The 26,850-nt window shown below is 38.9% G+C and overlaps 1 protein-coding gene across 2 annotated transcripts in view; it reads left to right on the top strand.

The window, feature by feature from the left end:
* The first annotated feature begins 261 nt into the window (after positions 1-261).
* Positions 262-26,850, top strand: part of LOC145788624 (geranylgeranyl transferase type-2 subunit beta 1-like) — a 51,199-nt gene continuing 24,610 nt past the window's right edge. The window contains exons 1-9 of one of the 2 annotated variants that reach the window (XM_082909462.1): positions 262-736; positions 13,657-13,711; positions 13,826-13,976; positions 14,183-14,299; positions 19,600-19,666; positions 19,773-19,921; positions 26,306-26,439; positions 26,521-26,619; positions 26,743-26,818. In XM_082909462.1, coding sequence (XP_082765588.1) covers positions 13,658-13,711; positions 13,826-13,976; positions 14,183-14,299; positions 19,600-19,666; positions 19,773-19,921; positions 26,306-26,439; positions 26,521-26,619; positions 26,743-26,818 — 847 coding nt within the window. In that variant the 5' untranslated portion in view covers positions 262-736; position 13,657. The remainder of the gene's footprint in view (positions 737-13,656; positions 13,712-13,825; positions 13,977-14,182; positions 14,300-19,599; positions 19,667-19,772; positions 19,922-26,305; positions 26,440-26,520; positions 26,620-26,742; positions 26,819-26,850) is intronic. The other variant, XM_082909461.1, reaches the window with a different exon arrangement.

The raw sequence follows: 26,850 nt of genomic DNA, 5'->3' as shown, positions 1-26,850 counted from the left end.
ATCCATGATGATGCAGCATACATGGCCATACAATTTTTGGATCAAATGGATAGGCAATGCGAAAGCCAAAAATGAGCCGGGCTCAAAATCATGTAAAATTTGACAAGTGAGTAGAAGACATGATTTTAGGAATCGTGATGATGCAGCATGCATGACCATGCAAAAGCCAAAAATAGACCAGGCTCCGAATCGCGTGAAATTTGACAAGTTCATACAAATTTAATTTTATAAAGAATCCATAATGATGCACTATGTATGACCATACGATTCTTGAATGAAATGAATAAGCAATGCAAAGCCAAAAACGAAACAGGCTCAGTATTACGTAAAATTTGGAGGATCAATAGCAAAACGTAATTTTAGAAATAAATTTTTAAAAATTCTAATCAAATACAACACCCAAACCGTTTTGAAATCTCCACCAACCAAATTCACGCTTATTTTACCTAAAATAAAAACGCTCCTCCTCCTCCTCCTCCTCCTCCTCCTCGACTCACAGCCGTCCTCCCGTACACCGCCGTTACGACTGAATTCATCCTCTACGGCTAGCCCATTCCCACCGCCGTCAACCAGCACCACCAACGCCGTCCACCACCGTAGCTCTCACTGGTATCCCCTCCTCTCTCTATATACACCGCCGTCACAGCTGTCGTCATCCACCAGCGCGGGCCGATCCGTCACTGCCATCAATCTGAACCACCACCGGCTCCCTCATTCACCACCGTACTTTTCACAGGTATCTCTGTATGTCTAATCTAATATATTCTGACATTTTTTTGATATTTTGTTCCCCTTTCTCGGTGCATGTGTATGAAAATGTAGAGCTTAGATCTTGTTTGTAACGATTCGAATATTTTGATTCAAAATATTGTCAATCTATGCAAATCTGTCGCTGATTTGCTTCCCCTAAATTGACAATCGCTCTGTTTTTTTGTTCTTCTGTTCTCAGTTTTCCCATGAATTGACACTTGCGGGTGTTTAGGGGTTATGGTTGAGTTATATTTGATTTTGAGGTTATGGTCATATATATTATGTGTTTGCATTATATAGGGATATTGATACAAAGAAAATATTTGGGCAACATGATTTGGTTTTTAAGCAACGACCCGGTATATCTTTGATTTGGGAGCTTGCTCATCAGTGAGATTTTGGTAAATTGTTGAACCTGGATTATTGATGTTTGATAAGTAGAAGAATGGTAGAAGCTAGTTGCTTATGTAGATGTACAACATTTGTATTTAGTGTTGTGGTTGTGGTCTTATTTTATCTGGTGAGTGGGATCTACTAGGTAGGACATGATGACAATTCCTCATTGGAGTATGATGTTCTACTAAGAGACCTTCTCCTCTGTTTCCCCTATTGGCCGAGTAATTTCCTAGGGGGATAACATATATAGTGCAAAACAAATCATGAGGAGAATTATGTCATTTAGATTTTGGATTCGGTAGTAATTAAAATCAGTTGTTTGAACTTGGTCTATGAAGTGATTGACTAATTTGTACTTTAAAGATTTAGTTGTATTAATTCATTAAATTTAAGAGTGACAAGTTAGCATATGAAAAATTAGGATAATTTAAAGCGTACGACTTATGGGATATTCGGATAACAAAAAATTGATAGTGAACTTGGTTGATGTAATAGATATTTTAATTATTAGTTGGGTGCACTCATTTATTAGTGATATTTTGATGGTGGATTGAGGAATAATTGTGGAGTTGTTTAGTTAAAATTGTGTGCCGGATTAATAACATTGATATTAGTTTGACCAACCGTAACCTATTAATGGACAACAAAGAAAAACTATAATGGAACTAGTAAATGCATTACTAACTCACACCTTATAAAATGAATAAACGAAACATATGAGAATGGATCACATAAATTTTACCACATACGAATTACACAGGCCTCATTTGGAAAGTTAGTTATTTTAGTAGTCTATTTTAATAGACTAAAATATTTGTGTTTGGGAAGAGAGTTGAATTTTTTTTGTAATTGGATGTGATGTTTATGAAAGAAAAAATGAAATGATTATGGATTTGATGTGATATTTTATCTTATTGACTATTTAAGAATATTTTATCTTTTTGTGGATTTTAGTCCAAAAAGCTAAAAAAAATCCTTTGCCAAACACTCCCATAAAGCCTTAGTTTGTATATGAGTTCTCTTTCGATTAATTTTCAGTGGGAATGAAACCTTCAAACCTCAGTTCAAATAACAAAGGATGCACAATCATAAAATAAGAGGGACAATTATGATAGTATCTCATCAAATGAAATAATGGGTGGGGGGAGAGGAAGAAGAGAAGAGTGGCTACTTGGATTGTGGCTCGTGGAGGTCGTGGTTGGGGTTCTACCGAGTGTCAAGTTATGCTGCCAAGTGCAAGAGAACAAGTTGTCTATGGTTGTCCCACTTTAGTTCATACGCATGAAATCGTGGTAGTCAACCCCCTGCACTTCTGGTCATGTGTCAATATCCTCTTTATGTTAGCCAATCATGTGGTAGTTATGTGACTATGAAATGGGGACAAAAGGGGAAAATCATTCCCATTTCCTGCGAATACACACTTCGTTCCAAAATTAACATCAAATTAGGATGTAAATGAGGGTGTATAGGCAAAAAATGACGGTGATTTTTCTCCATTGCCCTTATTTCATAGTCATATGTTTGTCACATGACTGACTTCTGTTAAAGACTTATATGATGTGGAGTAACAAAGGGGGACATTGACACTTGACCAAAAGTGCAGGGTTGTGCAAAGTGTAGGGGTTTAAAGTGTAATTTATCCTTAAAATAAAAATCACCTGAAATCATAATGGAGTCACAACTTATAAGTAACATTACAATTAATCATAATCAATACCACAAATATAATAGCCGCCATATAGTACACAAAGAATTTCCCCTTTTAAATTAGGGCTCAAATCATTTGCGATTCTCTCTCTTGGAGATCTCTCATCTATGTTCACTCCAACTGAGCGACAACCATAGACAACTTGTTCTCTTCCAATTGGCAGCGTAACTCGACACTCGGCAAAACTTGCCCATGACCTCCACAAGCCACAATCTAGGTAGCCATTCCTCTCTTCTTCTTCCCCCGCCCGTTTTATCATCTAATGACATACGATCATAATTGTTCCTCTTATTTTATAATTGTGCATCCTTTGTTATTTGAATTGAAGTTTCATCCCTTTTGAAATTAAATCGGAAGCGAACTCATACATAAACTAAGGCTTTATGTAATTTGTATTTGACAAAATTTATATTATTCATTCTCATCGGTTTTGTTTATTCAGTTTATAGGGTGTGAGTTCATACAGCATTTATGAGTTCCATTTTTGGTTTTTCTTTGTTGTCCATTACCTCAGTTGTTTGTTTGTTTGTTGTTGAGGATGGAAATAGTTTCTTTGTAATTTTATGTGATTTTTTTTTTTTTTTGGTCAAATATATTTTTGTTTTTTGGGGCTTCATTTATGTACATATATCTTTAGTTGCCTTTCTTTTGAAGTTATAATATATTGGATATAATATGAAGCATTGCAAAGAAGTTAGTTCCTTTTAAGACATGAGTTTTCGGTTTACTGTGAAACTTATTTTTCTTCTTATATTTTTGTTAACACAAATGTAGAGAGAATTTTTATTTGACTCAATATTCTGAACCCTAATTCGGTGTTATAGAACTTGGTTTATATGATGTCATGTCAGATGCTGTTATATTTTATTTTGATTGAAGAGTTTGGATCCTTAGGATTACTCCATCTATAGTAATGCAAAACAATGTCATTTTGTAATAAATCTTGTTTTGACCAAGCCCAAAAATTGAAAAAAGATCTCTCTTCCTTCTCTTATTCCACCTCCCTCCCCACCTTCCCTACTATGGCCACCTATCCTTTACCCTCTCTGCTACTGGCCCTTGTCGTAGGCCAACACTTCCTCTTTCGTACATGCTGGCCTTCGCCGTTGTGGTCTTCTCCATGGCTGCCGTCACCGTCTCTGCATAGGATAGCGCTATTGCTCCGATTTCGTCACTGGATGTTGGAGTGGCCTTCTCATTACCGGTTTCCAACATCATTTTTGGTTCTTTCTCGTCATCTTTTTTCTCGCTCACCTGAGGCAATGAATTTTGAAGTGATAAACTTATTAGTCGTTTTGTGAGGCATTTTTGTTTTTTGGGTCTTGAAGAGTGTCAATTATTGTATTGAATTGATTTATTTATCAGTAAATAAATACAGTATGAGGCAATAAAGCTATATTATTTTTTTGATTTGTTAATCCCATTTTTAGTACTTAAATTGATTGCAAATATGTTAATCCTTTTCCTCTTTCTCTCTTTGTTTTTTTCTGTTTTTTTTTTCCACCTCCAATAATAAGAGAGAAAATTTCATTTTGCCCTCCAAACTATACCATGATGATCAATTTAACCCATGTACTTCTTACAATTTCAATTTTACACCTAAACTATTTAATTTTGGATTAATTTCAACCCTGCCGTCAACTGCCGTCTATAATTAGACAACACTTGTTACCGTCTTCATTTGAGATTTCATTTTATCCCCAAACTATTCCCAAAATATCAATTAGACCCCTAGACAATATGAAGATTGGGGGTCTAATTGATATTTTTGAAATAGTTTGGGGGGCAAAATAAAATTTCAAGCGATATTTTGGTGTCACATCAGCAACTTCCATTTGATTATAAATGACAATTAATAGCAGGGGTACAATTGATCCAAAATTAAATACTTTTAAGTGTAAAATTGAAATTATAAGAAGTACATTGGTTAAATTGATCATCGAGATATAGTTTAGGGTAAAATAAAATTTCCTCATAATAAGATGAACATCAAAAGTTTGTTAGTCACAATATGAGGTTAAAACAAGAAACATGTGGTTCTCATTGTCCATTGTTTGACAAAAGAATAACTTGTTATGAGATTTGACTCTTATTTCGTTACGGGGCTAGTAGGAGAGAACTAATTTCACCTCCGTGAGACCAAAATGTTGTACTTGTAATAACAGAGACAGTTAGCTAGTTGTTTGTTTGCTGAGAAAGTTGCCAACGGGAACATTCTTCTTTGTCGAGTCCATTTGGCCTTCATCTCTCCCAACGGTCTTGTCTCTATCTCTCTCTCCGTTCTCCTTGTTCTCTCTTTTCGATGTGTAACATGGTCTTCTCACTCTCTTCGATGCGTTGGGTTCACCTCCAAGAAGCATCCATTTTTTGTTTATTTTTGTTTTTTATTATTATTTATATTTATTGACTAAAACGACATCATTTTACTAACCAAAACAACGTTGTTTTAGACTACTTCAAGAGTATTGCAGAGGAAAAAAATTTAGAGAATCCAAACGTTTTATTAAAGCCTTAGACTATGCTTTGTTTCGTTGTACAGTTAATATAAGAGAAAATATCTATTTTTTTATTTATTTATAATTTTTAATCTAATTATGACATCATGGTTTGATCACGATTTGATTTCCGGTTGACTCCACATTTCTCATTGTCCGTTATGTTTTTCTTGCCTCTTTCACTCTCTTATTCTAGGACTCTTAGTTCTCTATTGGCAACAACTAGCACGAACAACCACCACTTGTGAACACATTCAAAGTTGCCATTGTTGCCAACTTCACTCGTAGGTCCTCCCCCCCTCCCTCTATTTTCTAGTTTGCTTAATGGTCTAGTTTTCTTGCTTGTTTCACTCTCTTATTCTATGGCTCTCTTAGTTCTCCGTTGGCAACAACCACCACTTGTCAACACATTCAAAGTTGCCATTGTTGCCAACTCCATTGGGAATAGGAAGGGAAGGCAAGAATCTTTGTTACTGATGGTTTATGATGGTGGTAGAGGGGTTGGGTAGGGCGATAAGTGTGGCAGGTATGGGTATGGGAGGGGAGTAGGGTACCAGAGGGGCTAGTGGTGGCAATTGAGAGGTAAGGAAGGGAGAGGATGGTGGCAAAGGAAGTGGGGTATGTTGATGAGAGTGGCGGGTTTCAATGTAGCAGGGGAGAATGGTGGTAGAGGGGGTGGGAGAAGGGGAAAAGGGTGGCAGTGATGAAGCACAGACACTTCAAAAAGAGAAACGTATCCCTATCGTATCTGTATCGAATACCGATACTCCTCAGATACTCGCAGATACGTATTGGATACTTCGTAAAAGTATCAGAAACTTCTTTATTAATTTTTCATTAATTTCAAAATATCTGATACTTAATTTTGAAGTATCGGATACTCCGTCACATATTACTCTAAACCAAACCAGGTTTAAGTCCCATCAAATAGGGTCGGCTACATGAATCATTCTTCCCCACTCAATTCTATCAAAGGCCATATGGTTAGTCAAATTAAGGAGATTCATATCTCTATTTACTACACTATTCCACGTCAATCTAAGTCTGCCCCTTCCCCTAACATTTCTCTCTACACTCACTGTATCATATCTCTTCACTATTGCCTCTGTTGGTTTCCGTTGTATATAATCAAACCATCTCAATCTATTATCTCTCAACTTATCTTCTATTGGTACTATTCCTACCCATTTACGAATTTGCTCATTCCTAACTCGGTCTTTTCGAGTCTTGCCACACATCCACCTTATCATCCTCATCCCAGCAACACTCATGTTATCTACATGTTGTTTCTAAGTTGCCTAACATTTCATCCCATACAACATTGCTAATCTAATAACCATTCTATAAAACTTTCCTTTTAATCTAGTGGGTACTTGTTTATCGCACAATACCCCAAACGCATTCTTCCACTTAAGCCACCCCGCTTTAATTCTATGGACCATAGCTGCTCCAATCTCCCCAGCCGTTGTGATAATCGATCCTAAATACTAAAAAAGTTCACTCTTAAGTAGTTCTTAGTTCTCAATCTTAAATTTTCCTCTATTTCCATTGTTATTATTACTAAAATTACGCTCCATATACTCTGTCTTTGTTCTGCTTATCCTAAATCCTTTAGATTTAAGTGTTTCTCTCCAAGTCTCCAACTTAGTGTTAACTCCTTCTCTAGTCTCATCCACTAAGACAATATCATTTGCAAAAAAACATACACCATGGCATATCATCTTAAATATTTCTCATTAACTCATCCATAACTAAAGCAAAAAAATATAGACTTAAGGTTGATCCTTAGTGTAACCTCACAGTAATTAAAAATTCACTTGTTTCTCCAGCCGGCAAGCTAATAGTGGTCGCCACACCTTCATACATGTCTCTAATCACATCAATATAGCCTTTTGTTACCCATTTCTTCTCTAACACCCATCAGATTATATCCCGATGCACTCTATCATATGCTTTCTCAAGATCAATAAAAACCATATGAATTATTTTTTTCTCTCCACTTTTCTATTACTCTTCTCAAAAGATAGATCGTTTCCATTGTTGACCTACCGGGCATAAATTCAAATTGATTCTCTAACACCTCTGTTATATCTCACAATCGACGTTCCATCATTCTCGCTCCCACACTTTCATTATATGACACACCAACTTGATTCCTCTATAGTTGTTACAATTCTAGACATTTATTTTATTTTTATAGATTGGCACTAAAGTACTCTTTCTCCACTCCTCTGGCATTTTCATAGTCAACAAACTCTTGTTAAATAACCTAGTCAACCAAGCAACCCTCTTCTTACCTAAACATTTCCAAGTTTCAATAGGGATATCATCAGGTCCTAAAGCCTTATTGGATTTCATCTTCTTAAGCGCAATCTTCACTTCAAAGTTCTTAATCCTGCGATAAAATTTGTAGTCTTGGTTTTTCTTATTACTGGCTATTTCCTCCCCTTTTAACCTTTCTACATATTCCTCATTTAACAACTTCTCGAAACAGTTCTTCCATCTCTCCTTAATCTCTTCATCCTTCACCAACACCTTAGAGTCTTCTCTCTTGATGTACTTAACTTAATTAAAATTTCTTGTTTTCCTCTCTCTTATCTTCGCAAGCTTATATATTCTCTTATCTCCCTCCTTACTATCTAGTCTAGTGTGTAGGTCATTATAGGCTTTCAACTTAGTCTCTTCCACTACTTTTTTGACCTCCTTATTAGTCAATCTATAACACTTACGGTTTTCCTTGGTTCTATCTTTTTGCCATTTTTTAAAGCACTCTTTTTTCGTTTTTACTACCACTTGGACCTCATCCCTCCACCACCAAGTTTTCTTAGAGTTGGGTCTCTTCCTTTTGACTCTCCAAGGACTTCCTTTGAGATTCTCCTCATACGATTAGCCATCAAGTTCCACATAGTGTTAGCATCATCTTCCAAGTCCCAAGTACCTTCTTCAACCATTCTATTCTTAAATATTTCTAATTTATCCCCTTTTAGGTCTCATCATGTTGTCTTACGGTGCCCACTATCCTTCCTAGCTTGGTGTTGCCCTTTAAAGTATAAATCCAGGACCAAAATCCTATGTTAAGACGTCAGACTCTCTCCGGGAATTACCTTACAGTCGGTACATTTTAGACGATCCAAGTCACATATTACTACTTTTACAAAATTTGAATTGTAACATTTCTTGCATAGCATAGTGAGTTGAAGTAATAGAATTTGTCAAATTGATGTCTCCTTATTGTTTCATGCATGTTCCCTATAACTACATAAGGATTTGCAAAAGAATATAACAATAGTAAATTAAATATCAATGAATAAATAAGGAAACTTGAATATGACATTTTTACTAGTGCCAAAGGGAAAAGCACAATGGCAAGTTGTGGATTATTCTATGATTGTAATATAAATATATTAGACTTGATATTAAAATGAAATATTTGCAAGACCTATTGAAAAACTTAAATTAATACCTAATTCTTACAAGTTAGTATTTTGCATCATAAAATTATAGTGGAGCTTTTCAAAATCTTGAGTTTATATTTCACTACTAATAAATTTTCAAATTTTTGTTTTACAAACGTATCCTAACCGTACTTGTATATTATATTTTTAGATTTGGTCGTATCACCGTGTCAGTATCGTATCGTATCGTATCATATTGTATTGTACCCGTATTGTAACTGTATCCATATCTGTATCCGTATCCATATCCATGTTTCCAAGGGTGGTAGATATAGGTGTGGGAGGAGGAGGGGAAGAAGGGCTGGTGGTAGTAGTGTAGAGGTGGCAAGGGGTGGGGTGGAGGTGCAGGTGCAGGTGGAGGTGGAGGGTGGAGGAGGGGCTTGGGGTGGCAGCAGGGTGTTGAAGGTGTGCAATTTGTTTACTCTTTCTTTCTTTTATGTGTATGCTAAAGGAAAATCATCCATAGGGTTATGTATTTTGATTCTTTTTTGGTGTTGTTGCGGTGAGTTATGGAAATATCATTAGCTACTAAATCAAACTTTGTTGAATAAGAACTAAGTCTATGCCTAGTGGTAAATTGCGCCCATTTCTCTCCTATTGTTTCTAATATTAGCTTTTTAGCAATTTTTTTGTTTCACAGTTTGACCAATTTTTCTTCTTACTTAATTAGTCGATGTTGCTAAACAGCTGTTGTGTGCTGTGCTAAGCTTCAAAAGTATACACAGTCCTCTTCTATTATGAATCTGGATTCTTACTCAAGCTCTAGCTACCTACAATAATTATTCGACGAAATTGGTGATTCTTTGCCAGTGTCACTTTTAATGCGATTAGTTTGGATTCCATGGTGGACTAAGCACATATCCCATGTTGGACTTCATCTCATCATTGTTCAGGTTCTAGTTAGGTAATCCGGATTCCAGTTTTTCCCTCATTGAACTCTGATTTTCTGGACCTCCATGGGATAAATACATATTCATTGTTGGAATTGCCTAGGCTGTAGTTAGATAATCTGAAATGGAGCTAGGAGGCCTAAGGTAGTGTTCTTTAAAATATTTCACTACTGCCATCTCATAATCTCATTTACATAAAAAAGTGGGGTATTGCTACCTTGTGCACTGGGTATGATATTTAATTACATCAAATATATTAAGTGTGGGTTACTTTGTTTGCTTATTGTATATTTTAACAGGTTTTATTTAGGTTTATTTTTTTCCCCTAACAGTATCTTGACTGTATATATCTGTGTACATAGGTACACGTACAAGTATATATATAGATAAAATGTGAAGCAGGGTATTGTTGTTAATTTTCTTGGACTATGCATATGAATTGAAGATTTGCTTTCTCTCTCTCTCTCTCTCTCTCTCGCTCTCGCTCTCTCGCTCTCTCTTTCTTAACACACAACACACACACAACTTCACATGTGATTTCTTTGCTGATGTTCAATTGAATTTGTTAGAATTTCCCATCTTTCCCTTCACCTACTCCACTACACACTCCACTTCACCTACCTCCACTTCACCACACACTCCACTTCACCTAACCCACTATCACCTCCACTACACCTACTACCACATTTTCTTCTATATATAGATTGTATAGGAATTGTAATTTATCAATCTTGTAATCAATCAACATCAATCAATAATATACATCAAATTTTACATGGTATCAGAGCTGGTTTAGAACTTACTATTTTTGCTTCACCGGCGGGCGGTAACCTCACCTTAGCCGCCCGCCGGTCCTCAACCCAATTTTTCTCTCTCTCTCTCTCTCTCTTTCTTCCAAGTTCCATGGGCAGATCTCCTTGCTGTGAGAAAGAACACACAAACAAAGTAGCATGGACCAAAGAAGAAGATGAACGCCTCATCAACTACATCAAAGCTCATGGTGAAGGCTGCTGGAGATCTCTCCCCAAAGCTGCTGGTTTGCATAGATGTGGAAAGAGTTGTAGACTCCGATGGATAAACTACCTTCGACCTGATCTAAAGAGAGGAAACTTCACTCAAGAAGAAGATGAACTCATCATTCACCTCCATGGCTTGATTAGCCGGACACGTTTTCCCAGGCGGTCCTTCCTCGGCCGTGGTGTTCCGGCTGAGTCACCAGACGACCATCGACGAGCTCTGAGCTATGGCTTCCTCCTGGGCGTCGAAGGCGACTCGTCAAGCCGCAATCGTTTCTCGGCTCTCCTCACGCTGCGACTCTTGTCCAGCGCCGCGGCCTTGCTGGCGCTTGCCACATCTCTGCCGACAGACTCCATCGCTACCGTCTTCTTTGATCTGCCGCCGTCGACAGCCTTCCCTACCGCCGCATCTCTCCTATCACCGCTATTTTCTACTCTCTCTCATCTCCTCTTCTCTTTCGAACCAGAGCACCGACTTCAATGGTGGTTTAGCTAATGGTGGAGGATCGAGCTCTGCTAGGGTTTCTATGATATTCCAACTCCTTTGTTGAGATTCACACACCCACACACTCTCTCTCTCTTATAACCACACAGCCTGTTTTTCAAGAATAACCACACACACACACCCCACTTCTTCTCTCTCTCTCTGCGCACCTAGTCCAGACTTATTCTTCTTTTTTGATTCTCTCTCACTTTCCACCCACTCTCTCTCCCAGCTCTTTCTCTCTCTCTAATAATCAACTCACATGCCCCACGATATTTCCCTTTACAAAAAAAAAAAAAAATAAAATAAAATAAAATAAAAAAAAAACAAATGCTCTCTTTCTGCCCGAATGCTCTCTCTGGGCTTTTTCACTCTGCAGGTTTGAACTTTGAACAACCTTGTGTCACTCTTTAAAAAAATAAAAAAATAAAAAATAAAAAAAAACAACAACAACAACCAACACTGCACACCAAACTCCTTTATTCCTGCCGGGATCTCCCCGATCACATTTTTACACAACAAAAAAAAAAAAAAAAAAAAAAAAACAAACACACAAACACAAAAGCCACACCCACAGTGGGATTTTTCTTCTCTACTCTGCTGCAGGTCTCTTCTTCTTGTCTCCGTCTTGGCCAGCCCTTGACGGTATTGCCTCCGTGTTTCCCACTCCACTGGGCACGATCACTCCCCCATACTCCTCCACTGCAGCATATGGCGGACCTCCAAATCGGAACATCACGGTGGCCTTCCGCTTCAGCTCCTTGTTTTCTGCCCTTAGCACGCTTATCTCTGCTCGCGCATCCTTATACATGCGTTGGAGCAGAGACAGCTGGGAGTTTAAATGCTGCACTTCATTTGTCCTACTCTGCAGCCGGTTCGACAAATTTGTGACCGCCGTCATGCTTTCCACACATGCCTTCAAAGTATACTGATTAGCCTCAATATCAGTTTGCATCGCCATTTTTTGCTCCACCGACCGCATCGGAAAGTTCAATGGAGCAAAACCAGAGGTGTTTGGTTGCGGTTCACTGGCCACCGCACCAGTTATTTCTCTTGTGGGCTCGTTCAGTTCTGGAAAGAGCGTGAGCAGGTTCTGGGTAACTGGACGGGAAGAAGAGGCCATGTTTTTGAGTTGCTAAGTGTTTCAGAGAAGGGTTGGTTTCCGGGTGTTTCAAGATTTGCAGAGACAAGCTCTCCGAGCGTTCAGAGGTTTCAGACTCGTATGCACAGCCTTCGCCTCAACCTTGTTTTAAATAGCCAGGGCCAGCCACGCGCATCGCGCGCCTCTTGCCGCCCGACAAACTGGCACGCCTTTTCATGGCACATCTTTTGATGAATTGGGCACGCCTTTTGCCAAATTGGGCACACCTTTTGAGGGTGCAACTTTTATGGGTCCGACAAGACTCTGTAAACTGTCCCGACATTGATTCCGGTTAGCTCCTTTATGGGTCCGACAAGACTCTGTAAACTGTCCCGACATAGATTCCGGTTAGTTTCTACAAAGGTCCGACAAGACTCTGTAAACTGTCCCGACATTGATTCCGGTTAGTTTCTACAAGGGTCCAGCCAGACTCCGTAAACTGTCACAACATTGTCTTCTACAACGGTCCGACATGACCCCATAAACTGTCTTCTACAACGGTCCGACATGACCCCATAAACTGTCTTCTACAAACGGTCCGACATGACCCCATAAACTGTCTTCTACAACGGTCCGACATGACCCCATAAACTGTCTTCTACAACGGTCCGACATGACCCCATAAACTGTCTTCTACATCGGTCTGACACCACCATACAGTGTCCTCTACAACGTTATGACACCCCATACAGTGTCTCCTATCCTTTTTTTATTTTTATGTATTTTCTTGTTTTGTTACTCTCTCCAAACTCAAGTTGGTTAGTTTCTATCCTCCTTGAGTTTGCGGGGGGCTGTTAGAATTTCCCATCTTTCCCTTCACCTACTCCACTACACACTCCACTTCACCTACCTCCACTTCACCACACACTCCACTTCACCTAACCCACTATCACCTCCACTACACCTACTACCACATTTTCTTCTATATATAGATTGTATAGGAATTGTAATTTATCAATCTTGTAATCAATCAACATCAATCAATAATATACATCAAATTTTACAGAATTTATGATCCTCGCCATCTTTTTGTATCAAGATATAGTTCATATGCATTCTTTTGATTCTTTTAAATTTAATATTCATGGAGAAAGTTGTTGGAGGCAACTCCTTTAGTATAGTTACTTATCCTTGCACATGAGTCTAATAATTTTGCGTGTTAAATCATAGCAGTGGATTTAAACCAGTGCATCAGAATATTCTGCTACAGTTACTTACATTGAAGCTAAAGTTTCTACAAAACAGAAAACAACAAACTTGTTTTACTGTCTGTCTCTATGATTTTAAGAACGTTGATTTTTATGTGTTATGTTGATTGCAGCATGGGGGAGCTAGAAGTTGAAAAGCATGCTAACTATATTTTATCAGTAGAAAAGGTGTGCTTACTGCAATTTTTCTTTAATTTTGATGTTTTCTTTTTTCGAAAAGAACAGATTTGTAGCTGACTTGTTTCCTCTTATCCATTCAAATTTTGGAAAATTTTCTTTCAGAAGAAGGATGATTTTGAATCTGTGGTGATGGAACATCTACGAATCAATGGAGCATATTGGGGGCTGAGCACTCTGGATCTTTTGGGAAAAATTGATGAAGTGAACTCTGAGGAGGTTGTTTCATGGGTCATGATGTGCCAACATGAATCTGGTATGCGATAATGATACCATAGTTTATCTCATTTCAAATGTGAATTACTTCCATTTTTTATCGGTTAAATATGGACACGGTGTGAATTGTGATGTACCCCATACAGTTTGATGTTTGAAAATCGAATTCTAATTACTTAACAATTGGAACTTATCTTCAAGATATATGTTGCTTTAGAGCATATGATGATATATTTGTTCATATAGGTGGATTTGGTGGTAATATTGGACATGACCCACATCTACTGTATACCCTCAGTGCCATTCAAGTTTTAGCACTTTTTGACAAGACAAATATACTTGACATTGATAAGGTGTCAAACTGTATCCTTCAGCATGTGGTTTGGAAGGCTTCGAAATTTTGTGGCATGTCGATCTATTTTTTTGACTACTTTGCTATGAGATATCCAAGTTTGCTTTCATCCAGATTCCAAGACTGTGTGTCAAATATTATTCTTTCAGTTCATACAGCTACCGTCACACTTCGGATTCACAGGATCCAAGCCCGTGAATAAAGAAGTAGAATAAACTGGATAATCAATGGGATAGCTGAATCATAAAGGAATTTAAAGGAACAAATGGAATTGAAAGAAGAAATAATACATTAGAACAAATGGAACCCATAATCACACTCCATTCTAATACGTACATTCAATGATTCAATAACTAACATGCATTCTATATTCAAAGCTATATGAGTCTTTTGAATATACAACATGCCGCGAAAATAATCATTCACTGTGTTTAAATGGCCCATAGGCTACTACAGAAAAATAGGGTCTAGCCCTTAAATAAGTCGCCCAGCCATACAAAACAAGGCCTTTTTCCATCAACAAGAGAGCTAATAGCCACATCCAAAGTTCTACACGAACTCATGGTCGTGGTAAACACTTGAAAAGAGTTAAACAACAAGGGATGAACATATAGTCCAGAAAAGAATGCTTCCACTATATGAATTCACAATGCATATGATCATGATGTTGTACATTATTGTTAAAATCCACCTACTCTCCACCTACTTCACCCACTTAAACCTACTCCACTAAACCTAACCCACTACACCACTACCACCTCACCTACTCCACTAAACCTAACCCACTACACCACTACCACCTCCACTTCACCTACTCCTTACCTACTACACACTCACCCTCTTCTATATATAGGAATCATGAATAATTGTAATTGAAATCAATATAAATCAATCAATAATACAATTCTCTATTTCTCTTTATACATTAAATTTCTACATGGTATCAGAGCAAGGTTAAGCACTTAGTATTTTTCGTTTCACCGGCGGGCGGCAACCTCGCCTTGGCCGCCCGCCGGACCTCAACCTATTCCGTTTATTTTCTACACATACCTTCCCATCACTGCCTAAATCCTCTTTCTTGAGGCCAATGTGAATTCCTCTTCTTCATAATTTGCACTAACTGTGGCATCTTTTCCTGGGGCAAACTCTGCAACCCAATACTCAATCTATGCTTCTCCTCCATGCTCATTTGCCTCTTGTTAGGATCCTTCGCCTTCGGCTTTGGTTTGGGCTTCGCCACAGCCTTGAGCTTCACTGCAGCTTTCAGCTTCACGGCAGCCTTCGGTTTCACAGCAGCTTTTGGCTTCGCAGCTGGCTTGGCCTTTGCCGCTGGCTTGGGCTTCACAGCGGCTTTAGCTTTTGGCGCAGCAGCTTTTGTCTTAGCCGAAGCCTTCTTTTCCTTTTTCGCTTTTACAGCCTTCGGCTTTGCTTCCCTCTGGTGGCTCCCCAGGTTCCACCTGAGCTGCATGATTCATTTCTAGCTGCAATTGATAAGGGAAGTATTAGAACAATGCCCAATGGAAGTATTAGAACAATGCCCAATAGAAGTATGCCAGCTGCTCCTTACCCCACTCCTGGAGCACTATTAATAGGTGATGCTTTCAACATGCGTCATCCTTTAACTGGTGGAGGAATGACTGGAGCCCTGTATAAGGTGTTTTGTGCATCTCCTGATCAAGCAAGGAAGGAAATGCGTGAAGCATGTTTTGATTATTTGAGCCTTGGAGGTGTGTGTTCAACAGGACCAGTGGCTTTACTCTCTGGTCATGGCGCACTCCCTAAGCGCCTGTGGATAGCAGCTAGATTATTTTTGGGTGCATCAGCTATCATTTTTCCCCTCTTTCTCTCACATGGGCTTGTCCCCTCTCTCCCCTCCGTTTGATTTCAAAATCCATTATTTTTATTTATTTTCTCCAAACCACTTTCCTTATTTCCCCCATCTTTCATTTTGATTTCAAATATATTTTTATTATTTCTTTCTTTATTTTTCTTTCACATTATTTTTTAATCTTTTTCAAATTCCATTCATACCATATAGCTTTGCACACCAAACCATCTTTTATTCATCTCAGGGATCAACCCCGATCACAATTTTAACCAAAAAAAAAAAAAAAAAAAAAAAAAAAAAAAAAAAAACCACAACAACACAAAACCCAAACAACCATATCCACAGGCGGAATTTTTCTTCTCTACTCTGCCGCCGGTCTCTTCTTCTTGCCTCCGTCCTGGGCGGCCCTTGACGGTGTTGCCTCCGTGTTTCCCACTCCACTGGGCACGATCACTACTCCCTGCTCCTCCACTGCAGCATATGGCGGCCCTCCAAATCGGAACATAACGGTGGCCTTCCGCTTCAGCTCCTTATTTTCCGCCTTTAGCACACTTATCTCTGCTCGCGCATCCTTATACATGCGTTGGAGCAGAGCCAGTTGGGCGTTTAACTGCTGCACCTCATTTGTCCTACTCTGCAGCCGGTGCGACAAGTTTGTGACCGCAGTCATAGTTTCAACACAGGACTTCAATGTATACTGATTAGCTTCAATATCCGTTTGCACTGCCATTTTTTGCTCCACCGACCGCATCGGAAAGTTCAACGGAGCAAAACCAGAGGTGTTTGGTTGAGGTTCACAGGCCACCGCACCAGTTATCTCTCTTGTTGACTCGTTGAGGTCGGGAAAGAGAGTGAGCAGACCACGGGAAGAAGAGGCTATGTTCTGGGTAGCTGAACGGGAAGAAGAAGCCATGTTTTTGGGTTGCTGAGTGTTTCAGAGAAGGGTTGGTTACAGAATGTTACAGAGAACGAAGAGGTTTCAACTGGTTTGTTATGCTTCCAAGCCTCAGACTTCGCTTTGGTTTATAAAGACAGAGACGACGAGGCCGACACGCGCTCTGTCAATCACGTGCATCGCCGCGTGTCAGGCGCCCCTTTTGATGGCTCGACGCTTTTTGTCGGGAACATCTTTTGATGAAGTGGGCGCGCCTTTTGAGGGCGTAACTTTTGATAGCACGCCTTTTTATGGATTGGGCACGCATTTTGATGGCACGCCTTTTTATGGATTGGGCACGCATTTTGATGGCACGCCTTTTGAAAGATTGGGCACACCTTTTGAGGGTGCGACTTTTTAAGGGTCCGACAAGACTCTGTAAACTGTCTCGACATTGATTCCGGTTAGCTCCTTCAAGGGTCCGACAAGACTCAGTAAACTGTCCCGACATTGATTCCGGTTCGCTCCTTCAAAGGGTCCGACAAGACTCTGTAAACTGTCCCGACATTGATTCTGGTTAGTTTCTACAAGGGTCCAGCAAGACTCCGTAAACTGTCACAACAACTGTCACAATAGTGTCTGCTACAACGGTCCGACATGACCCCATAAATTGTCTTCTACATCGGTCTGACACCGCCATCCAGTGTCCTCTACACCGTTATGACACCACCATACAGTGTCCTCTACATGGTTATGACACCCCCATACAGTGTCCTCTACAACGTTATGACACCACCATCCAGTGTCTTCACCAATGGTCTGACACGACCATACAGTGTCTCCTATCCTCTTTTATTTTTATGTATTTTCTTGTTTTGTTACTCTCTCCAAACTCAAGTTGGTTAGTTCCTATCCCCCTTGAGTTTGCGGGGGGCTGTTAAAATCCACCTACTCTCCACCTACTTCACCCACTTAAACCTACTCCACTAAACCTAACCTACTACACCACTACCACCTCACCTACTCCACTAAACCTAACCCACTACACCACTACCATCTCCACTTCACCTACTCCTTACCTACTACACACTCACCCTCTTCTATATATAGGAATCATGAATCATTGTAATTGAATTCTCTATTTCTCTTTATACATTAAATTTCTACAATTATACATAACAATATTTGAAACCTAATTTCATTTCAAAACAGTCATTTATACTTTCACAAGTTCCATATGAAATGCAAGTTTCCAATTCGCAAAACACGTCCAGTTAATTAAGATGAATTCCTACATTGTGGATCTGCTAGTGGTCTATCACAAGATCTACCTAAACACCTTCACTTTATCGGTTGCTTGCTGGAAGGAAATTAGCACCTACTCCGCACGGATTTCTTGTCTTTCACTTTGGAGTCTCAACCCAACTTAACAATCTCATCAATCTCTATACACTACCTCGAATTCACCATTATCTAGAAATCCATTTCATTCTCAAATCCATTTTTTTTTCAAAAAGTTCAATCAACGGTTCTCAAAACCAATTCATTTCCAAGAATACAATTCCAAGTTCTAATTCTCAATTTTCAATTCAACTAAGTCCAAATATTTCAAGCTTTCGAAACAATTCTTGACATTTTATGACTTATAAAATTTTCATGAGGATATATATCATGATCCAAGAGGCGCGAAACGGGTGTTATTATGAGAAGATTCTGCAATTTATAACATGATGGTGATAAACCACAATTTCATCAAATACTGCTGAAATGATAAATTAGGGTTTTGAAATAATTGGGGCTTTTCTTTTGGGTGAAATAATTGGGGCTTGTCTTTTGGGTGAAATAATTGGGGCTTTCAATTTAACACAATGTACAATGATATATTCTCAAAATAATGCAACGAGAAGGAGGAAAACATCAATTATTCTCAGCCATCATTTAGAAACCCTAACTTGTTAGATGCATGCCTGAGAAAATGGTTATCATTTTGTATAAACAAACTATCACAAAAGTGAAGAGAAACCAAACCTTAGCTTGAGGAAAATGAGTGAAAACCAACACCAATTAGATGACTAGAAAGCGCTTGATGAGTAGAGAAACTTTGGTTCTTGGACTCTTGGCAAAATCCCCCTCCAAGGGCTTCGAATCAAGGAGTGAATGTAGAGAGACATGGGAGTAAGAGAGGGTGTTGTAAATCATAAATGAGAAAAAGAGGAAGTCTGATAAAGTTATAAAGCAATAACTAAGAAAAATGCAGCGTTTAAAGAAGTGAAAGCGCGACCTGAAGTGTGGCCGGACATCTGCCCAGTTGACTTGCCTGCCTAGAAATTCTCAACTTGCTGCCCCTGAATCAGAAATTTAAATCAATTTGACAATTCCCAACACAATAAACATAACATTATAAATACAATACAGCAGGTATTACCAAATAATATAGTCGTTACAAATACTACCTTAGTAGTTCAGATATGGAAGGGTAACTGAAAATAAAAAGGCTACTCCGTAAATGTTCCAACATTGACTGGACTGATTGTTAAAAAATGTAATTGATGGTAAAAAGACCATTTCTAGAATTTTTTTTTTTTTTGTTATACTTGATCTTTAATCAGATATCGCTGGGCTGCAGAATGAAGATGGGTCCTTTTCAGGTGACATGTGGGGTGAAGTTGATACACGGTATTAAATTTCCCCAACTCACTTGTATTTTCTGCATCCTCTGTTTATCTTGAAGTTGTTAGTTATTCATGTGGAAACATTATAGCCAGAACTATTCTTTCTATAGGTTCTCTTATATTGCAATTTGCTCTCTTGCCCTGTTGCATCATTTGGATAAAATTAATGTGGACAAAGCTGTAAAGTACATTGTCAGTTGCAAGAATCTGGATGGTGGATTTGGATGCACACCTGGTGCAGAATCTCATGCAGGACAAAGTATGCCGTGCATATTATGCTTTGTGTTTTAATATATGATTCTTGTTTTTGATTACTACTGAGTTAATCAAGCTGGTGAATCATCCCGACTGTGAGTTTGTCTCATTTATAAACCTATTGAGGTTAGAATGTTCTTCGATTTTATAAGTGCAAGTTCTTGATTATTTTTCAAACTGATTTTACATTTGTAATTTTATCTAGTTTGTTTGACAGTTCGTTTATTGTCGTATGTTAGCATTAAAGTAAGGGTTGTGGGATTGAACTGAAAAGAGTAGAATAGTCGGAACACAAGTAATTATGTGATTTTTGTCATACTTTTTGCTGGCTTAAAGCAAATTGCACTTGAGAACACCTTCTGTACTCAGTATTTATAGCTAACTCGGGAGCCACAAAGGTACCTACAGTCTGGAAAATACTCTGCCTACTAGATAGCACAACTTTAGCAAAGGCTTTGGTTTGGTTTAAATTTTTTTAATTGACATATATATATTATATATGTTATAAATGAGTTTTAATTTTTTTTATAATATTTAATTAATTAAATACAACATAAAAAATATTTTTTAAAAAATGAATAGCAAATAAACATTCTTTTTAAATATTAAAAAAAAATAATTAGTTAGGTGGAATTAAAAAGTAATGGAAATATAATATAATCTGTAAATAAATTAGTTAGGTGGAATTTATATGTATTTGTGCAGTGGACATCCAGCAAGACAGATTTCATTAATTGTAAAAAGAGAAAAGTTAATTGAAAAGTCATTCTGTAAAATATGGTATTAAGGCACAACTTAAATGAAAAGATATTAATTTATAATATATAATATATATTATACAAAGGAAAATTAATAAATTTAAGTTTTAGACTTTTCAGTCTCTTATTACGATTGAAGAAAAGGCTGTGTGTGTGAGAGAGAGAGAGAGAGAGAGAGAGAGAGAGAAGAGTAGAGAGACAGAGAGGGAGTCTGGCAGTGATTGAGAGAGAGAGGGAGGGGATTTTGCTTTCAACAATCGAAGAAGATGAAGATCAAAGAGCTTGCGAAGCAAATACATGGAAGAAGCTCCACTTTTGTAGCCCTAATCGCAAGACCAGATCAGGTTTTTCTTTTCCTCGCTTCTCTCTCAATAGAAATGTGATTCTCTCTCAATAGAATCGCAAGTCTTACACGTTTCTCTCTAAAAAGCGCAGAATTGTGTTTCTTAGAAAGAAATGTCACTTGTTTGTGCGATTCCTGCTACTAAGATTCTTCCAATAAGAATTCTGAGGGACAAAAACTTATTACTATGAACTAAGTTAGAAATGTGATTCTCTCTCAATATAATCTGTAATTAAAACTAAAGTCTCCTGTGTGGGACTCTCGAAGGAAAGAGAGTTCTTAGGAAAAGATCCTTTGGCTAATGATGGTGGAAGCCATTTCCTCTGAACTTGCTTCTATTGCACTCCCTTATTTATTTGCTATAGCTTGCTTTTATTGCAGTTCACTTGCTTTTTTATCTTTAGTGCTGCAAGAATTGGATTTTTTGTTTGGGAGGCTAAACCAAAGAGCACCATTAGTGGAGTAAATTGTCAAAAAGGCATTTCTTTTTTATCCTTTGTAGTGCACCTGAAAATACTTCTCTGTGAATTGCCTACTGTAAAAATTTATGTATTATTGATTGATGTTTATTGATTGTTTGATTGATCTTTTCTGTATATTACAAATGGTTCCTTATATAGATGTAGGTGTAGTGGATGGTGTGTAGTGGATGGTGATAGTGGTGTAGTAGGTTAGGTTTAGTGGAGTAGGTGAGGTGGTAGTGGTGTAGTGGGTTAGGTTTAGTGGAGTAGGTGAGGTGGTAGTGGTGGTAGGTGATGGTAAATTCTAACAGCCCCCCGCAAACTCAAGGAGGATAGAAACTAACCAACTTGAGTTTGAAGAGAGGAACAAAACAAGAAAATACATAAAAAAAAAGGATAGGAGACACTGTATGGTCGTGTCAGACCGTTGGTGAAGACACTGTATGGTGGTGTCATAACGTTGTAGAGGACACTGTATGGTGGTGTCATAACGTTGTAGATGACACTGTATGGGGGTGTCATAACGTGGTAGAGGACACTGTATGGTGGTGTCAGACCGATGTAGAAGATAGTTTATGGGGTCATGTTGGACCGTTGTAGAAGACAGTTTATGGGGTCATGTCGTACCCTTGTAGAAACTAACCGGAATCAATGTCGGGACAGTTTACAGAGTCTTGTCGGACCCTTGTAGAAACTAACCGGAATCAATGTCGGGACAGTTTACAAAGTCTTGTCGGACCCATGAAAAGTCGCACCCTCAAAAGGTGTGCCCAATCTATCAAAAGGCGTGCCATAAAAAGGCGTGCCCAATCCATAAAAAGGCGTGCCATCAAAAGGCGAGCCCAAGTCATAAAAAGGTGTGCCGGACATGATGGCGAGTCACGTGGGCGCCTTGGCTTGCGCGCCCGTTTTGTCGTCTGGTGGCAAGAGGCGCGCGATGCGCGTGGCTGCCTCGGCTATTTAACCAAGACGAAGGCTGAGGCCGAGGCAGAGACAAAAATCCTGCGAAAATCCTTTGATAAACTCTTTCGTTTCTGAGAGAGACTTTGTAACACTCTGTTGTCTCTGTTTTCTGAGAGAGATTTCTGAGAGAGATACTCTGTAACACTCTGTTTTCTGAGAGAGATTTCTGAGATAGACACTCTCTAACACTCGGTTGTCCAGAAAATGGCGTCGTCTTCCCGTGGTCTGCGCACTCTCTTTCCAGACCTTAACGAGTCAACAAGAGAGATAACTGGTGCGGGGGCCAGTGAACCTCAACCAAGCGCCCCAGGGTTTGCTCCGTTGAACTTTCCTATGCGGTCTGTGGAGCTAAAAATGGCGGTGCAAACTGATATTGAGGCCAATCAGTATACTCTGAAGTCATGTGTGGAAACCATGACTGCGGTCACAAACTTGTCGCACCGGCTGCAGAGCAGGACAAATGAGGTGCAACAGTTAAACTCCCAGTTGGCTCTGCTCCAACGCATGTATAAGGATGCGCGAGCAGAGATAAGTGTGCTAAAGGCAGAAAACAAGGAGCTGAAGCGGAAGGCCACCGTGATGTTCCGTTTTGGAGGTCCGCCATATGCGGCAGTGGAGGAGCAGGGAGTAGTGATCATGCCCAGTGGAGTAGGAAGCACAGAGGCAACACCGTCAAGGGCCGCCCAGGATGGAGGCAAGAAGAAGCGACCGGCGGCAGAGTAGAGAAGAAAAAAATCCACTGTGCCGATTTGTGTTTGTTTTGTCTTTTTTTTTTTGTTTTTTTGTTTTTGTTTTTGTTTTTGTTTTTTTTTGTTGTTTTGTTTTGTTTCGTTTGTGCTGTGGTGTAAAATGGTGATCGGGGTGAGCCCCAACATGAATAAAATGAGTTTGGTGTGCAGTTCGTCTTCTGCCTTTTTTTTTTTTTTTTTTTTTTTTTTGGTGGTGAAAATAAGAAGAATAATAATAAATAAAAGGAAGGGGTGGAAGATAGGGGAATCAATGAAGGCTAGTATAATATATTGGAGTGGGAAAAGAATGATGGGAATGTTGAGGATATAATAAAAAATGGGTATTTGAAAGAGATTAAAAAAGGGATTTAGAGAAAATAAATAAAAATAATAGATTTGGAAATTAAACGGAAGAAAGAGTTAGGACAAGCCCACGTGGGTGGCTTTGGTTTGTTTATGTTTGTTTTTTTTTTTTTGTTTTTTTTGTTTTTGTTTTTTTTTTTTTTTTTTGAAATAAAATAAAATAATAAAATAAAGAAAGTGTCATAAAAGGGATGCACATGGTTCTGAGGTGGTTCATAATAAGAATAAGAATAAACGGAAGTGGGAATAAAAGGGAAATATCGTGGGGGGCATGTGGGGGCATATGGGTTGATTATGAGAGAAAGAGAGAGAGACCAGAGAAGACTTCTGCTTCATCACAGGGGTGGTGGAAGAGTTGGGATCGGGTACAGGTGGAGAGGTGCGGAAATGGAGGACCCGGGTGATGGAGCCATCGGGGTTTCGAATCACAGGGATGAAAGTTAAAGGTTTTCTTGTTGAATCTGTGGCTTCCATTGCAAGAGAATGTGGCAACTCGTGGTATGACACTCCCATCTCTGTGCTGATTCCGATGTCTGCAGGGTTCCTTGATGCAGGAACTTTAAGTGGAGAAGGCTTGGAGAGCCGATGTGTTCTTCTTGCGGAGGGCACGGAGGCGCTTGTGGATGAAGCTGAGAACTGGTCCGTCGGTCACGTCCGAAGGTTTGGAGGTTTTGCTTGGGCGAGGTATGTGGAAAAAAAAACAAAAACACAAAAAAACGTAGCGGACTAGGTTGAGGTCCGGCGGGCGGCTAAGGTGAGGTTGCCGCCCGCCGGGAAGCGAAAATACTAGTGAAAATATTAGGTTCTAAACCTGCTCTGATACCATGTAGAAATTTAATGTATAAAGAGAAATAGAGAATTGTATTATTGATTGATTTATATTGATATCTATTACAATGATTCATGATTCCTATATATAGAAGAGAGGATGTGGGAAGAGAATAGGTGAGTGTGTAGTAGGTATGGAGTAGGTAAAGTGGAGGTGGTAGGTGATAGGGAGATAGAGTGGGTGCATGATGATGATGTTGGGTCCATGGAGAGAGAGAGAGAGGGATGTCCAAGAAGCTTGTGCTTTTGACAGTTACACATTACCCAAGCTGTATGTGAAGATGCATGTTACTGTCTTACACTTCTGCAGGCTTGGTATTCTTTGTGGGGCACTTGCAACACGTGACATTGAAAATTGTATTCGAAAATGATGACATCTCCAACATGAAACGTCTTGGAAGCAGCCCAGGCCTTGTAATCAATATTCCCAATGATGGTTCAACCAGCGGAGTCCCCAACCTTGTACACTGCTGCTATTGAAACCTTCAAGCCAGCAAACATGGCTACCAACAACAGAGCCACAGCTCTACACCCCACACCCAAATCCATGGCTAAGAGAGAGAGAGCAAATCGGGAAAAAAACAGCAGTGACGAGCAGAAAAGCAGCGCCAGAAACGCCAACGACGACGACGAGTAAGAGTACAACCACGGATATGTGAGAGGCGAGGTGAACGGCGATAGAGGCTAGACGAGCCGCCGACATAGCGGAGGAGGGGTGTAAGAAAATGTTGAAGAAGTCAAGGTATGTGTAGAAAATAAGCGGAATAGGTTGAGGTCCGGTGGGCGGCCAAGGCGAGGTTGCCGCCCGCCGGTGAAGCGAGAAATACTAAGGTCTTAACCTTGCTCTGATACCATGTAAAAATTTATGTATTATTGATTAATGTTTATTGATTGTTTGATTGATCTTTTCTGTATATTACAAATGGTTCCTTATATAGATGTAGGTGTAGTGGATGGTGTGTAGTAGATGGTGATAGTGGTGTAGTGGGTTAGGTTTAGTGGAGTAGGTGAGGTGGTAGTGGTGTAGTGGGTTAGGTTTAGTGGAGTAGGTGAGGTGGTAGTGGTGGTAGGTGATGGTAAATTCTAACACCTACTTTAGCAATCTCAACATGAAATCATTTACATGTTGAACAATTCTCAGATTACTTTTAATTTTTACTTTGTCATGGTTGCACTGTTGGTGTTTACTTCCTTTGGCCACTCTTACAAGAAATAGTGAGACATGTAAACAATCCTCACTGGGAGCCACCCTTCACCAAAAATATATGCCTAGAGGACCTATGAGACCAATTTTTCCCTCTTGAAAAGCTACAAGTCTTGCATGAACCGCTCTGGTTGCATCAGCCATAATCTGCAATAAAGCTAAAATAGAAAGCTCTTTTATTGGAAAAACCAGTTGGCAATCATTCAAGAAATTGGAAATTCTGAAGGAAGCTCAAATATTCTGACAAGAGTTGGCCAACATGATGAGCATGTAATGTTACCAACATGCTACATGAGTTAGAGTCTGCAATACTTGTCAGTGGGTTTGTTGAAACTTATGATTTGTGTGCTTATGCTTAGGCTGCCCAAGAGATTATATCGTTGAATTTTCATGTTTGTTGCAGAATGAGGCAATGATCTAAAGAGCAAATGGATATCAGATAAAAATAAGTAAATATAAGAAACAAATGGACAGTAGAAAAAAACGATTCCAATAAGACATGATCTTTTGAGTGAAACAAATGGACAGTAGATAAAAACGATTCCAATAAGACATGATCTTTTGAGTGATTATGCAATCAGTCTATTAAGTGTATTGGAAAATTCTCTATGAAGAGTAAACAACTCTTTAAGATGTTATTGAGCTAATAGTAATTGATATATCTTATGGTTTGTATAAATGTTTGAATTCTGAAATTAGACTAAAAAATTACACTGGTGGTATGGCCATTGTAACTGCAGTTTTTTGTTGTGTGGGTGCTCTTGCAATAACCGGTTCTCTACATCATATTGATAAGAACCTCCTTGGGTGGTGGTTATGTGAGCGACAAGTTAAATCTGGAGGTCTTAATGGGCGTCCTGAGAAGCTTCCTGATGTAGGTTATTCTTTTTGAACTGAAGATTTTTCTTTGAATATTTCTGTAATTTTTATTACTAAAGCTTCTACTTCACTGTAGGTCTGCTACTCATGGTGGATCCTTTCTAGCTTGATCATCATTGACAGAGTTCATTGGATTGACAAGGAAAAGCTTGTTAAATATATCTTGGACTGTCAGGTTAGAATCTAATATTCCACTTAGTCTGGAAAATTCCACAATGATGACCAGTCAATTTCTTCTCATGTCATAATTCCATATCATTTGTGGTTTTACCTTTAGATCGTATGTTGAAAAATGCAGGATAAGGAGAAGGGAGGTATTTCGGATAGGCCAGATGATGCTGTTGATGTCTTTCATACATATTTTGGAGTTGCTGGTATGTAACATTTGGGTCTCTTTCTTTTGTAT

This window comes from Camellia sinensis, chromosome 15 (genome assembly GCF_055761805.1).
Source record: "Camellia sinensis isolate YWXY chromosome 15, ASM5576180v1, whole genome shotgun sequence".
In the NCBI taxonomy this organism is placed as follows: Eukaryota; Viridiplantae; Streptophyta; class Magnoliopsida; order Ericales; family Theaceae; genus Camellia; species Camellia sinensis.
Note: the sequence above shows the minus strand (reverse complement) of the source record. Positions and strands in the feature narration are given on the sequence as shown.